Source organism: Ctenopharyngodon idella, chromosome 4 (assembly GCF_019924925.1).
Source record: "Ctenopharyngodon idella isolate HZGC_01 chromosome 4, HZGC01, whole genome shotgun sequence".
NCBI lineage: Eukaryota > Metazoa > Chordata > Actinopteri > Cypriniformes > Xenocyprididae > Ctenopharyngodon > Ctenopharyngodon idella.
In genome coordinates, this window is record NC_067223.1 from 30,072,775 (window position 1) to 30,088,243 (window position 15,469).

A 15,469-nucleotide genomic window follows, 5' to 3' on the forward strand; every position below is an offset into this window, starting at 1 on the left:
CTTCTATTGTCATGCTTCTCATCATTCGGCAGGTGTCGCTATTCTTCTAAATAAGTTTAAAGGTGACGTATAGGAATTGGTTACCTCAAAAGAAGGTAGATGGTTACTTAGTTGTTAAACTGGATAATTCTGTATTTGTCTTGGGAAATTTTTATGGTCACAATTCTTCAGTCCAAGCTAAAAATATGTCTACAGAGGTCACACACTCTATATCAGTATTGATGGGGAAATATCAAGGTGCCTTTTTGATAATGGGTGGTGATTTCAATGATGCCCCAGATGATTTCTTAGATCGTTTCCCTCCACATACGATTTATTCTTCGAAATTTAAATTTACTACCCTTCTATGTACCCATCTTTCTATAGTGGATATTTGGAGATTCTTGAATTTTAATGAAAAGTGTTATTCTTGGAGTAACTCCTCTAGATCTTTGCAGTCAAGGATTGATTTATGGTTAATCGACCCAGGATGTGTCTAATATGTTACTGAAGTTGCTTATTGGATCATAAAATGATTTTTTTGGCACTCTCTGGTTGTGATATTAAAAATAATAGTATGTGAGCAGTCTGCATACAGTCTGCTGTATGTTTTAGTAAACAAGTTAAAAAGAAAATCATTTGAATAAGGAAAAGGCACTTATGACAGAATTAGACTTTCTTTTGAAAAACAATAATCTTACAGAAGATGAAAAAGTCAGATTGGAGACATTAAAAACTAAAATTGATCATATATATATATTAATACAGCAAAGGGGCATTCATTTGTTCTAGAGCTAAGTGGTTAGAAAAGGGGGAAAAGAACACAAGCAATTTTTTTTCACTAGAAAAACATTATTATAAAAGACAAATGATCTCCTCTCTTAAAATTGATGATGTACTCACTTCGAATCCTAAACTGATTACAAATTATGTGGAATCTTTTCACTCAGTTATATGAATCTGTAATTGAAATGGATAAATGTTCTGACTTTTTTGAGTCAGTTAAGCAATCAGTCTCGGTCTATTTCTATTCAATTTTGAGACCTTAGTGATGAAGAACTGAGGAAGCAAGAGATGGTTATAGCTATTCGTTCAATGAAAAAGATGATCTTTCAGTTGAATTTTATCTCTGCTTTTGGGATATTATTGAAAACGGGTTAATAACCCTACTCCCTAAACCGGATAAAGATCATTGGATTTTGGATAACTGGCGTCCTATAACATTATTAAATGTAGATTATAAACTGTTATCTTATGTTTATGCAGTTCCTTTGAAAAAAGGTCTAGACGAAATCATTAATGAAGTGTCAAACTGGGTTTATGGCTGGCCGACACATAAGTTGGAACATTAGACTGATTTTGGATTTGTTCGACTATTCAAGTTTGGTGGAATCAGAGGCTTTAATTGTTTACCTAGATTTCCATAAAGCTTTTGACACAATTTAACATCAGTTTATGTATAGGGCATTAAAATCTTTTGGTGGAAAGATTTGTTTCTATAATTGAAATGTTTCATAGAGGTATTAATACTTCTATTAATTTATGTCCAAACACTTCTAAAAGATTTTCCATTTGTAGAGGAGTGTGCCAAGGTTGTCTTATATCCCCTTTTTTATTCCTTATTGTAGTAGAGTTTCTTTCCATAAAAGTTTTGAATTCTCCAAATATTCAAGGAATTACAGTCTTCAACAAACAAATTAGATTAACTCAGCTTGCGGATGATACTGTTCTTTTCTTAAAGAATAAAGAACAGTTGCCCGCAGCATTACAGATAGTAAACACTTTTTCTGTTGCTTCTGGTTTAATGTTAAATGTAATGAAATGTGAAATAATGTGCCTTTATGAATCAAATGAAACATTTTTATGTAACATCACAGTAAAAAATAAGATTCAGTAATTAGGAATAAGTGTTACAAAAGATATAGTGGAGAAACAAGAATTTATTTTTTCCCTAAACTTAAAAAAGCTCAAAACATCTTTAATAACTGCCTTCAAAGATACTTGACTATTATAGGTAGAGTCCTTCTAACCAAAGCAGAATGGGTATCTAGATTTGTTTATCCGGCATTAACCCTTTTTGTTCAATTAACGATTTATTTACTAAATTTGTTTGGAGGAATAAACATCATCATTTAAGAAAGGAAAGTATTCAAGGTCCTAGAAATTAGGGTGGTTTTGAGCTTTTGGACTTTTTCGATTTAAATTATACTCAAAGTATCAAAGTAAAATAACTCAGAAACTGTCTACTTAAATCAGACTCAATATGGTTTTTTATACCATATATTTTTAAAAAGGTTGGAGGTTTTTTCTTTTTTGTTAATGTGTGATTATTCTACTAGCAAACTGCCTGTGGCATTATCCAATTTCGGTAACACTGTAGTATAGGGAACACATATAAACTATTAACTACGGCTTTTCCCTTAATAAACTCCTCATTTACTGCTTATTAATAGTTAGTAAGGTAGTTGTTAAGTTTAGTTATTTGGTAGGATTAAGAATGTAGAATAAGGTCATGCAGAATAAGACATTAATATGTGCTTAATAAGTACTAATAAATAGCCAATATTCTAGTAATATGCATGCTAATAAGCAACTAGTTAAAAGACCCTAAGACCCTAAAGTGTTACCCCAATTTCTATCAACAAGCTCTTAAGGCCTGGAAGTTATGTTATGTACATAACTTTTCCCCACATAAAGCAATCTTGTGGAATAATGCTTATATTACAGTTAATCGGAAATCTCTTTATTTACAGAGTTGGATGGATCAGTGTTGGGTAAGTTACTTCAAAAAAGTAATTAATTACTAATTACTAATTACATCATCAATATTGTATTTAAAATACTTTTCTAATTACTCTGAAAAGTATTTCAATTACTCAATAAGTAACTTACTAAATACTTCTTAAAATCCCTATAAACCTTGACTGGATAGACCAGTCAAACATGGAATAGTTTAGCCTTTTATAGCTTTTTAAAACATTTTAACTTTATTAAAACATATACTATAATACTTTTATTTACTTTATAATACTTACATTTTTTTTTAGTAACAAATAGGGATGTTACTATACCAAAAATCTAGTAGTCGGTACTGATACCACCAAAAGTGCACAATACTCGATGCCAAAGTCAATACCACGGTAAAAATATATAAAAATACAAATAAAACAATGCTGTATATTTTTTTCCAGGTAGGTCTAATAGTAGTAAGTAAAAATACCACAGAAATTGAATAATCAAATATAAAATAACTCTGCATAGTCATAACTTTATAAATTAAATATAGATTAATCCTTATTAAAGCTTTTCTTTTGTTGTTTATCATTTATAATACAGACAGTCAATAGTAGACAGTAGCATATTTTAAAGACTGCTGTCACTAAGACAACTGGTGCGCTCAACTGCACTACAGCTAACGATTTTAAAGAGGCAGCGTTCACTTTTAACTTTAGACGACAAATTTAAAATTTAAATTCAATATTGATTTAAACAGAACTGTTGAACTTATTTACAGTATGTAACGCAAGTACATTATAAGTAACTGTAATTAAATTACCTAAAACAGTAATCCCTTACTTTTTCAGTGGATAAGTAATTTAATTACAGCAACGCGTTACTTAGTAATGCGTTACACCCAACACTGGGATGGATAAAGAACTTTTTTTCCTGACCTTTTTGATCAGTCAGCTCAGTTGCTTTCTTATGAAAATTCTATGAATAAATGGGCATTTCCTATTAAATATAGAGAATATTATTCTGTGATAAACGCCATTCCCACAGGTTTATTGATGTTAATGAGAAGCCATATTTTGTCCCTTAATATTTGTAGAATTGAACCCATTCTTTGTTTAAATGTGGTGGACATTAAGAGTAAAAAATGCACAAATAAATTTGTTAGAAATCTATTTTATGAAAAGAGATCCATTAAGCCTAGAGGGAAATTTTTCTGTAACATTTGTTTCCCAGAGATTATTTGGAAAAAAGCTTGGCTGCTTCCCTTTCAGTTTTGTATATCTAACAAACTTCAGGAAATACATCTGAAAGTACTTCATAATGTTTATGTTAGCAACTATACTTTATCAAAATTTATGGATATTGATGAAAATTTTTCATTTTGTTCAGATCAACCAGAAAGAATTCTACATCTTTTTTTTGAATGTTACCATTCCAAAAAATTCTGGGAAGATGTATCTATACATATTCAACAGAAATCTGGTTATAATTGTGAATTAAAGGTGCAGTAAGTGGTATTTGAACTATGCTGTTGGACATTGTTGATATTTGAAATCAACCCAAACAAACACACCCCTCTTTTCATTGCTCCGCCTCCAAAACTCACACTCCAATCCTAACCACCCTGCTCTGAGTCAGTCTCAAACCCCGGCCCGATCGCTGCTGGCATGCGAGGCAAATGCACTACCAATGACGCTAAACGTCTCAGGTTACGTATGTAACCATGGTTCCCTGAGAACCAGGTAACGAGACTCTGCGTTTGAAACGCTATGGGGAACGTCACACGTGACCCGGTGTCTGAAAGCAAACTATCCAACAACTCCAATCCCTATTGGCCGGCGACAGCCTATGACGTAATATGGCGCGACCCGGAAGTATAAAAGGAGCGCCTGGAGAAATAGTCAGTATCTATCGTCTTGAGAGACTGTCCTGCAGGCAGGCAGCCCGAAGCATGGCAAGGAAACGCAGAGTCTCGTTCCCTGGTTCTCAGGGAACCATGGTTACATACGTAACCTGAGACGTTCCCTTTCGAAAGGGAACTCGCTCTGCGTTTGAAACGCTATGGGGAACGATATACCCACGCCGCCATGCTTAAGGAGAGTGCATGCCAAATAATATGGCTGACAAATGTCGGGCAGTTTCGAAGGAAACGCTTAGCAACTCACCCCCGGGTCACACCAGGCTGTCAGTGACAGCATTTCCTACGGCCAACAGCCCAGGCTGAGCCTAAAAGAGGCCTTTTGTAGAAAGCCTACTAAGGCCGCTCAAGGCATCTGGGACCAACGTTTCCGAGAAAAAGAGGTCCCTTAAAGGGAATGTGGCCAGGGAACCAAAAGGAGCCCTGGCCAGTCACTAGAGGGGAACGAAGTCACCCCCCAATGCCACCAGGGAGGCCAACCTGGTCTGATGTAGGACAAACTTAGTCTTGGCCAACCCTGTCTGAGTACAGAATCTCCAAAACGCATTCTTAGAAAAGAGCAGGTAAGAGCGACTGCAAGAAGGGCAGTAAGCAACTCAAACCCAGACGGGCATCCTGGAAAGCAGAACTCAGCTGAGTGCTATGAACTCTCGTATTGAGGGGAGTATAATCTGCTCATCCTAGGATCTACTCAGCGCTTGATTATTTGCACTGAGGAGGCTGTGCGCTAGAAACCCTGATACAGGGGAGCACAAACCAGCCTAGGGCTGAACCTCAGGAGGAGGCCTCATGGAGGCCTACAACCCATGATCAGCTTAGGGAGCTAAGCACTATTACACAAACAACCCAGCAGGGAAGTACAAAGCTCATCCTAACAGGTAGACCATACTGTGGGCACATAATCATGGAGGCCAGAAAGGGGCCTACATCATGATAATAACTTTATATGGAGCATGATTCACATACGAAAAGCATTTCGCCATATTAGAAGGACATTCAATGGTGGCCTGTGAGGGACACCTGCTGGGAGCAGGACATATGGCTTAGTAACAGTAATTTAACTGTAAAGTGCCCACATGACAATCTACCTAACACAGTCCAACGAGCAGTGTACTTGGTAAAAGAACCTTTTTACTCTTTAAAGCAAGAGGAGTACAACGTACGCCAACACGCACTAAGGAAGGCCTTTGACTGGCCTATGACCTCAGCAGACACGTGGCATCAGCTCGTGGCAGTGTTTACCCATTAGGGTTCTAGGAGCAAAAATAGAACCAATCTAGATACTAGGTAGCTATTTAGCTCGACTGGAGTAGAAACCCAGACTCAAGGAGGCTGATGTAGTTAAAACCAAACCTCAGTAAGGTTTTACCACAAAAACTCACCCTTGAGAGGTCAGCCACCCAGAAGAGTACTCGGTAAAAGCACCTTTTTACTCTCAAGTGAGAGGAGTACATAACTGAACTCCAACATGCTGCACGGGAGGCCCACAGGGCCTACCCTAGTAAACACATGGCATCAGCTAGTGGCGACCATAACCATACCAACCATCAGGCCATGCATTCAAGATTTAGTTTCTAAAAGGAAATGCATATTACGCCACATACTCCACGAGAGGCCTGCTTAAGGCCTACTCAACAGAGGTGGGGCGTGGCTGATGATGGTATTGGACTCCCAGGTATCCTGCTAACAAGTCAGCTAAAAAAGGAGGCCTCGTGGGGCCTACAATCTCAGCAACAAGTGGTGTTCAGCCTGTTTGCAGAATAAAACACAGACTGTGCCAACATGTAAACTAGAAAAGATGCCTGTAGGGGCCTACCGTTCCAATGACACGTGGCTTCAACCTGTGAAATAAAGTATGTGAGCAAACTATGATCACCTAGCAACAGCACTTGCAAAACACAAGCTGCTAACTAGAAAGAGGCTAAAGACATAAGAGCCTACATCCTAAGTTATATGCAATATAGCTGTTATCAAGATCACCAAAGGGAGCTAGTAGAAACCAGACTGCGAAAGCGGTTCTAACACTACCCTGAGTATGCAATCCAGCAGGTGATGCACTCAGTGACACAAATAAACCCTAACTGGGGAATATTAAAATAGTCACCAATCTCTCTACATAGAGGCTAATATCAAAAAGGCCTGCTATTATGAGAACAGGTGCTAACCTGTGGCAGCATGAGTAAGCTCACATACAAATGTAGGGCAAAAGGCTAGAACTCAAAGCAAAACACAATGCTTTGAAATACATGCTATCCTAATTTTTTAGGATAAACATTTTCTCCAAACAGATTCGCAAATCTGTACTGAGCCCTAGAGGATGGAGGCTAAAAAGCTAGCGCTGTCAACTCAAACTTGAATGGAAAATCAAGTGTCTCAGAGGAAAAACATTTTTCATAGCATGAAAGGTTCTAGAAAGTGGGGCCTAGCATACACTGATAACTTATCTATGCAAAGGGCCTACCACCTGAGAAAAACAGCACCAGGGAGTCTAAAAACAGTCTACAACCTTAGCTGTTAACTCACCAATTGCACTTACATAAACAAGGGGACAATGGGCATACGGCCTAACAACTCCCTCGGGAGGAGGCCAGAACTAGGAACTATACCACCTGACGGGATAGCATAACATAACATTCACCTAACCTAGCTCTAGCCTAGCCGCTAAGCTACGGGCCTTCTTACAGGGCCACAAGCCTATTGAAGCCTGGGCTTCACTTCCAAATCTCATGGATAAGAGAAAGAAAGCGAAGCTCACAAACAAACAATGTCAGGCGGCCGATTAAGGCCAACCTAAACATACTAACTGAAGTGACGAGTGCTAACTCAAACTACTCTAGAAAACAGCAGATGAGAAGCTACTCTAAACAACAGGTGGCTAAGAGGCAGCCATTTTATGGCCTGCACAATATATCATTCTAGCCAGCTTATACACTTCAGTTTGCCCAAAAAACCCTTACTTTGACTATATGCTCAGAAAAACTATACAGGAAAAACAAGGTCTTATTTTAAACATATAAAATATAGACCCTCCTGCGGCTCAAAGACCGAAGACTCCTTAATTTCACATGAAAGGATGGAATCTAGGGTTCTTTTAAGCCTAAAAGATCCTCTCATTATCAAACCGAAAAAGCGGGCCGACAGAAATAATCACTATGGGCCCAGCCATCAGTCTGACAATAAGAAGCATCTAAGCATGATATATGTCTATAAAATATATACATGCATAAAAAAAAAAAAAAAATATATATATATATATATATATATATATAGGAGGTGAAAGAAGACGAGGAGAGGGTAGATATAAAATCGCCCTATATAGGTGGGGAATCGATTACAAATGCAACGGTGTTTACAATCGATCACCCATCTCACTCTTGCTTCTTCCTCCTCCCGTCTGTCTGGGCTCAGACACAAATCTGAATGGCTAGGGGTTTTTCCATGCCTTCCCGATCTCAAACGCGGAGATCAGGAATGAATGGAAAGTTTATGGGAGCTGCAGCGTTCACGGACAGAAAGGAACCGCTTGTCGAGCCGTCCGCACGCGGCCCCTTTCTTAACGCGCTGTCACGGCAGCTGCAGCCCGCCGAAAAGCGTGTCCCACAAACACAGCAGCTCTGCATCTATGCGCGTTCCTCTCCAGACAGAAAACGCCAGAAATGTGTATATCAAGTGTCAAAAGCTGGGACACGGATGAACACACTGTCTTGAACGTTTGTAAGGCATATTAAAGAATCCCTTACCGGAGTCAACATAGTCGCGATCAGACAGAACAGACCCGAAAGACAAAGAGATACTGACTATTTCTCCAGGTGCTCCTTTTATACTTCCGGGTCGCGCCATATTACGTCATAGGCTGTCGCCGGCCAATAGGGATTGGAGTTGTTGGATAGTTTGCTTTCAGACACCGGGTCACGTGTGACGTTCCCCATAGCGTTTCAAACGCAGAGCGAGTTCCCTTTCGAAAGGGAACACCTCATTCTCTAGTGTCTGGCCACTGTTGCACACGCAATGCGAGTGGATGTCTGGTTATCACAGCTGACACGCAACAAAATGGTTCACGAAAAATAAAGCGCAGTTGATGAACGAACGACAAAGAAGCACAAAAAATGAACATACAGTACACACGAGTAAATACAAAGTGTTCGTTGTTAGTCGCATACAGCACAGCAGCCCCAGACAATCAAAACCCAGTGTTACTCACATGAGAAGCGGGATCAAAGTCAAGTCAAGTCACCTTTATTTATATAGCGCTTTTTACAATGTAGATTGTGTCAAAGCAGCTTTACATTGATAACTGGTACATTATTTGGCTGCACAGCAGCTCTTAAAAGAATAGTGTCAATGCAGGCAGATCAAAGTACTGTTGAATATCAAATGTCAAGTCAAAGCAGTTTTCAGGCCTTCCCTCTTAGCTCTCTCCAGTGCTGGAAAGCTTTTCTAATGTAAACGCGGGTGCTAAAGCACTTGCCCAGCCATAAACCTTCATTCCAGTGATATTCTTTTGAGCTCCTCTGTATTGTGTCCCATTTCTCGTTCTGCAGTTTGTTTGTTTTTTGTTTTTTTCTTATTATTTTCAAATCTCCCTCTTGCTCGTTCTCTCTCCTCGACCGTCATATGCCCCCTGATGCTGATTGGTTAGACGTTTGTTGTTGGATTTGGCCCAACTAATTTCCAAACCGTGAATTTGAAGTATCAGACAGTCCCCCTTTAACATCCAAAGATGTTATCTTATATTTTTAATAAAAAATATATCTGTCAATTTTATGATGAATCTGGTGAATTTTATGATGATTTTATTTGGTAAATTTCATATTCATAGAAGTTAAAGAAATAATTCTAAACCCTGTTTGAATTGTATTTATTCATTAAAGAGTTGAAGTTACTTGAAAATTGAGCTAATAAATGCTTTCTTTTTTTTTTCTTTAAGTACTAATTTTTGGTTATTTGTTTTTCTTTTTGCTGTTTGCTTTTTGGTGTTTCGTGCGATTACAAATGAATTTACCATCGTTTGTCACACTGTTGAGTATATATCAAACAATCTGTAACAGACAAAACAATAGTGACACATGGTAAAAAATAATGTTAGTCACACTTGTGTGTTGCGAAATAGAAAGCGTGGTGGCGTAGTCAATTTGACCGGCTTGATTAATATTGTCTTTATTGTTTAGGTTACAAACTGTTTTTGCAAAAACAGGCAGTAATGACACTGTAAGGGACACAGGTCAGTTTAGCTCAAAGGGAATTATTAATTAATTTATAGGGAATTTTAAAAGAGTCACTTATTTTACGACCAAGCAAATGAATCATCCAGCGTTCATTTGAATGGGCAGTAACTATAAGCTCTGTAGCGGATATGAATATAGTGAAAACACTATTTATAGCAAGGTAACATAGATTGGCAGTTTAAAACATTAAATTTGTTAGCACATAACACAGGAAACTTCTCTTTAAAAATATAAATGAGACTTTACTGATTATTCTAACAAAAACTAAAATCTAACACAAACACGCATGCACACATTCATATGAGTTGCGAAAAGAAAGAGTTTTAAGAGAGTGAAATGATGAAATCCCAAGTTTCTAGCAATATATGCACTTCATAAGACCTGATCTGAACAAACCATCAATCATTAATTTAACTCCTCTATTGCTTCTAGGCAGGGTTATTAGACTTTATATTAATGCACCAGTTCAGCAAGAATCTGGAGGTATACTTGCGTCTGTCGTTTGTGTCTTTAAATGGGGATTCCCTTCGTCGTCTTCTTTGGCTTGAAAAGTTTCCCAGATTCGCTGAAGATCTTTCGTGTCTGTATTGACATTTTCTTGGAAAGCCAATCACGTGGGTGTGTTGGCGGATGAATGGAGTCTCCCTTGTGGCTGAAGTTTGAAGTTTTGAGGTGGGCAAAGACTATAGAGTCGTTGATTAAACTTTGCGGCAAAACTTAACTTAGAACACAAAACTTTCAATGGAAAAGAAAGGAAACTAAGTAAAAGAAAGAATAGTAAGTGAGACGAGAGTAGTCGGATGGCTTGAATAAAGCTGTTTGTTCTTAACCCATTTTCATCTCCCAAATCTTGATCATCTTCTTGATCTACTCAGTCATTGTCTTGTCTTCATTGTCTGATTCTTTGTTTGTGTTCTGAATTTTTAAACTAAGGTGTTTGTCCAACCTCTTTGAGGAGTTCTGACCAATTAGGTGTCATCTTTGCTTCTTGTTTAGCTGACACTGTTTCATATACTTTTTGAAACAAGTATACTTGTTTTTACTCGCATTTGGCGCTTGGCGAGTTTTAATTATAGGCCCTGCATAGAAGATAAAAATTCAGCGATTTCCCCAATAAATGTATTGCGTAGTTTCTATTGTCTTAAGTTATTATTGTATTGTGATTTTTGTTGATGTTTGTCTTGTTATTGGTTTATTTGGCACATCTTTTCACATTCTATGTTTTTACATTTGAGGTTTTTCCTCAATGGTATCAAAACTACGGTGGCCAAGAGAGCTCAACGTGCTGCAACTGAAGAAAACAGATGCAAACAGAAAAAACACCAGCAAATTAAGAAAACATTTTCATCAGTTTGACAACACATGTGCTGCAAAAGTTCACAATGCAACCAATTACAGAAACGTCCTGCAAAAGTTCACAACACAACCAAATACAGAAACTAGCTGCAAATACTCACAATGCACATACAAGGATGTTAAAATAAACAAAAAACTCACCTTTCAGGTAATCGACAACACCACTGACATGGATACATTGAACAATAGGTATGTCCCAGCTAGGTTCGTCACTTGTTTGGGGTCCCCTTGAAACATTTCCTTTGTTGTTTGTGCTATTTGTAGTGCTTTTCTGTATTTGGTTGTGTTGTGAACTTCTGCAGCGAGTTAATGTATTTGGTTGCATTGTGAACTTTTGCGGCGCGTTTTGTATTTGGTTGCGATGTGATTATTTGCAGCACGTGGTGTTAAACTGATGAAGACATTTTCTTAATATGCTGGTGTTTTTTCTATTAGCATGTGTTTTCTTTAGTTGCAGCGCGTTGACCTCTCTTGGCCACAGTACAAAACACTACACTTTGCATTTTCACACATGTAAATATAAATTTTTTTTTTCATTGTCATTTAACAAATTTGGGTAACACTATATTTCTTTTAGCCTTTTAACTAGTTGCTTATTAGCATGCATATTAATAGAATATTCGCTATTTATTAGTACTTATTAAGCACATATTAATGCCTTATTCTGCATGACCTTATTCTACATTCTTAATCCTACCAATACCTAAACTTAACAACTACCTTACTAACTATTAATAAGCAATAAATTAAGAGTTTATTGAGGAAAAAGTCATAGTTAAGTTTATATGTGTTCCCTACACTAAAGTGTTACCCAAATTTGTGAATGGGTTTGTTATTTGTGCATTATTTTGAGTACTGACATTTTCATATTATTTTTATTTTTGCTCTTATCTGGCTGAGATTGAGGAGTTTTTTCATCAATAAAACAGTCTATACTTTGCATTTGCTTGGTTTCTGTAGTTTTCTTTTGTATTTATACTTTTCACTATATGAATATTATTTCTGGCACAGTTTTGGGGATTCTGACGTAATATCGGTCCAGTTACAGGTGTATTCTGGGGCTTCTGGATAAGTTGTGGTTGAGTTCTGGCTGACATCTGGGGATAACGGCACTGTTGTGGGCCAGTTATGGCTAATATCTGGGTACATTGTGAAGTTCTGGGTGAGTTTTGGTCTGTTTCCGGCATTGATCTGATTGACTTTAGGCAAACAACCTTGGACCATAATTCCATGCGGTATGTGGGCCAAAATCTCTGCCGAAACTCAGCCAGATCCAGCCCAAGACCAATTTGCTATCTGGGTGTGTCTTAGTGTGATGATGAACACGTAGGTAATCATCACGTGAACATCAGTTCACGGTGTTATTGTGTATATATATATTTATTTATTGGTTATGTTATGATTATGATTTGATATGGGTATAGAGAAAATGTCAATGTCTAGTGTTCAAATTGTTTTGTAGCTGAGTACAAGAAGGGAACAGAGACTTAGGAAGGTTGCATATTTTTTTTTATTTTGTATATGTTTATTGTTTAACACATTTCATGGTCTAACTTACCTGTCTGGTCCTGTGTTTGGCAGCATCATGATGACGTGAATATCACCAATTACTGTTAATTAGTGGTTATACCATTTACTGGGACAGAGATTGATTTGAATGCTTTGAAATGGCCATTGTCTTATTTGTAATGTGTATGGTTTATATTTGATCAAAGATAATATTTATGATCATGTTTACATGTTGACATGTGTGTGTGATAACACTGTTGCTTTACTAAAGGTGTATTTCTTGTCATGGGTGTTAATCGACCCCTATAGTTGGTATAATCTGCTAGTGTTCAGCGGGAAGATTTGATATACAACCTTGGTATTTGGGGGGAAGGGGGCGAGTCAGGCCATTGACGGCCAAGGGATGTTGCTAGTCAAGCCAAACGCTGGTAATATCTCATTTTGCTGCTCTCAGCATGTTTGTGTTTTGTACAGTTTAATTTGAGTATTTTTGCTGGTTTATTTTTATTTATTTGGAACTTTGGGTTTGAGGAGCACGTGTGACAAGACCGCTGTCCTAAATAAAACCACTAGGACTTGAAGGATTGCTTTGTTGTACTCTACTCATTCCATCTTTTCCGGCCTCACGGCAAAAATACATGAAACAACTCTGTTAGCTGTAAAGCCAACAGACACCTGACCTCTGGTGGCAGTAGTATTCCGATTAAAGGTGGCAGTGGTTGTAGCAGCTTTCTGACACTTAGGTCTATCTGTTTTGGTCATTTTGGGAGTGTAAATGTAAATTGGGTAATGTATGTAGTAGTTCAGTTATCATCAATGTTGCATTTTGTAGGTATAGTTTGCAAAGTCTCTGTTTGCTGTTTGGGTGTTAGATGATTTCCCTCTCTGTATTTGTTTTTAGGGTTTCATGCAGCCCCATCTGTTAGGAGGAGAGTTCACACACTTGGAGTTCCCCAGAAGGGTGCAAAGGAAGGAGGTGGGCAAGAAGATGTTGTACCGAGACTTCACCATGACTGGCTGGTGAGGGTATTATATTTAATGTATACATAATTGGTAACACTTTATAATAGCTTCACGCTATGAATATCATTATATGATATTGCAGAGGTTTATTTTTAATGTTATATCAAGTGTACAGTTGTACAGTTTCATTTTTTGCATCTTGAAATAAATATTTGTATGTTCTATATCACTCTGTGTTGTATTTGTTTCCTTTTTCTGTTTAGAAGATAACTGAGCCTTTACTGTAACTCTCCTTTGTAAAGGTTTTACAAGGCATAAATAGTCCTCACTTTAGCTGAGCTCACAAAAATAGTTAACTGACATGACAACTAATAAATGTTTTATAACCTGAATTAATCATTATATACAGTAGGAATATGTGTTAATAAAGCATTTATTAACACTGAGTAACTATTACTATATGTCTAAATAATATGGGTAACACTTTAGTATAGGGAACATATATAAACTATTAACTACGACTTTTCCCTCAATAAACTCCTAATTTACTGCTTATTAATAGTTAGTAAGTTAGTTGTTAAGTTTAGATATTGGGTAGGATTAAGAATGTAGAATAATATCATGCAGGATAAGGCATTAATATGTGCTTAGTAAGTACTAATAAATAGCCAATATTCTAGTAATATGCATGCTAATAAGCAACTAGTTAAAAGACCCTAAAATAAAGTGTTACCATAATATGTATAATTGTACATTTAAATAGTTTATTAATCATTTACTTACACTTTTTAAATGATCTTGTGAACCACTGACAATTCCTAAATAACTGGTTGTAATACTTAATTTAGAAATGATAAATTGATCATTAATAACATATAAAAATAAAATTATTACACACACACACACACATATATATATATATATATATATATATATATATATATATATATATATATATATATATGCTTATAAATCAAGAATAAATCATTTACAGCTGTATTTATAAACTGCTTACTAATGTCTTTTAATGTAGGGACAATTCTTTATAAATGATTAATTAACAATTTACTAATGCTTAACTAATGATTCATGGTGTGAGTTATTGTAAAGTGTTACCATTAGGGGTGTAACAGTACACAAAAATTATGGTTCGGTACCTACCTCGGTACTGAAGTCATGATTTGGTACAGGTTCGGTAAAGTAGGAGGGGAAAAAACTAAACGTAAAATAGTTTTTTTTTTCTTTTTTATTAAACGGTTGTTTACTGAACAAATTGTGTCTCTGTCTTTAAATAAATTAAATTATAATTAAAATTTTCTTAAGGATAAAAAAAAATCTATCTCTGTAAATTATTTATAGGGAGACATTCCTTGCACATTACTATAATATTAAAGGTTACAATTAACAATATTATACTGTTCACTCAGGAATGCGTTATTGCATTGAAAAAAAAAAACGAGACGCGGGCAGTGGGCAGACGCGGGCAGTTCTTTTTTTTTTTTTTTTTTTTTTTTAATTGAGCTCCACATTTAGAATGCTGTTTCATGGGTGAGACGCTCCAAAAGACGCGAGACACGAGTGCAACAGCCAAACACGTCTGCCAAACATAAAAGCATAAAAGTTTCTAATGCACTGCCATCTGAGGGCTCAAAGGCCAGGCACATTCAACTGAGGTCTTCTGCCTTGACCTATGCATACTGAGATTTCTCTGGATTCCCTGAAGTTTTTTCACAATATTATGCATGGTAGATCGTGAAAGTCCTAAATTCTTTGCAATTTTGCATTG

At 36.7% G+C, this 15,469-nt stretch overlaps 1 protein-coding gene across 3 annotated transcripts in view; it reads left to right on the forward strand.

Moving 5' to 3' along the window:
• The window catches only part of LOC127510561 (protein phosphatase 1H-like), a 132,225-nt gene that overhangs the window by 65,296 nt on the left and 51,460 nt on the right, over positions 1-15,469 (forward strand). For 2 of the 3 annotated variants that reach the window (XM_051890149.1, XM_051890150.1), the window contains exon 6: positions 13,622-13,740. In XM_051890149.1, coding sequence (XP_051746109.1) covers positions 13,622-13,740 — 119 coding nt within the window. Of the gene's footprint in view, positions 1-2,732; positions 2,754-13,621; positions 13,741-15,469 lie in introns of all 3 variants that reach the window. The other variant, XM_051890145.1, reaches the window with a different exon arrangement.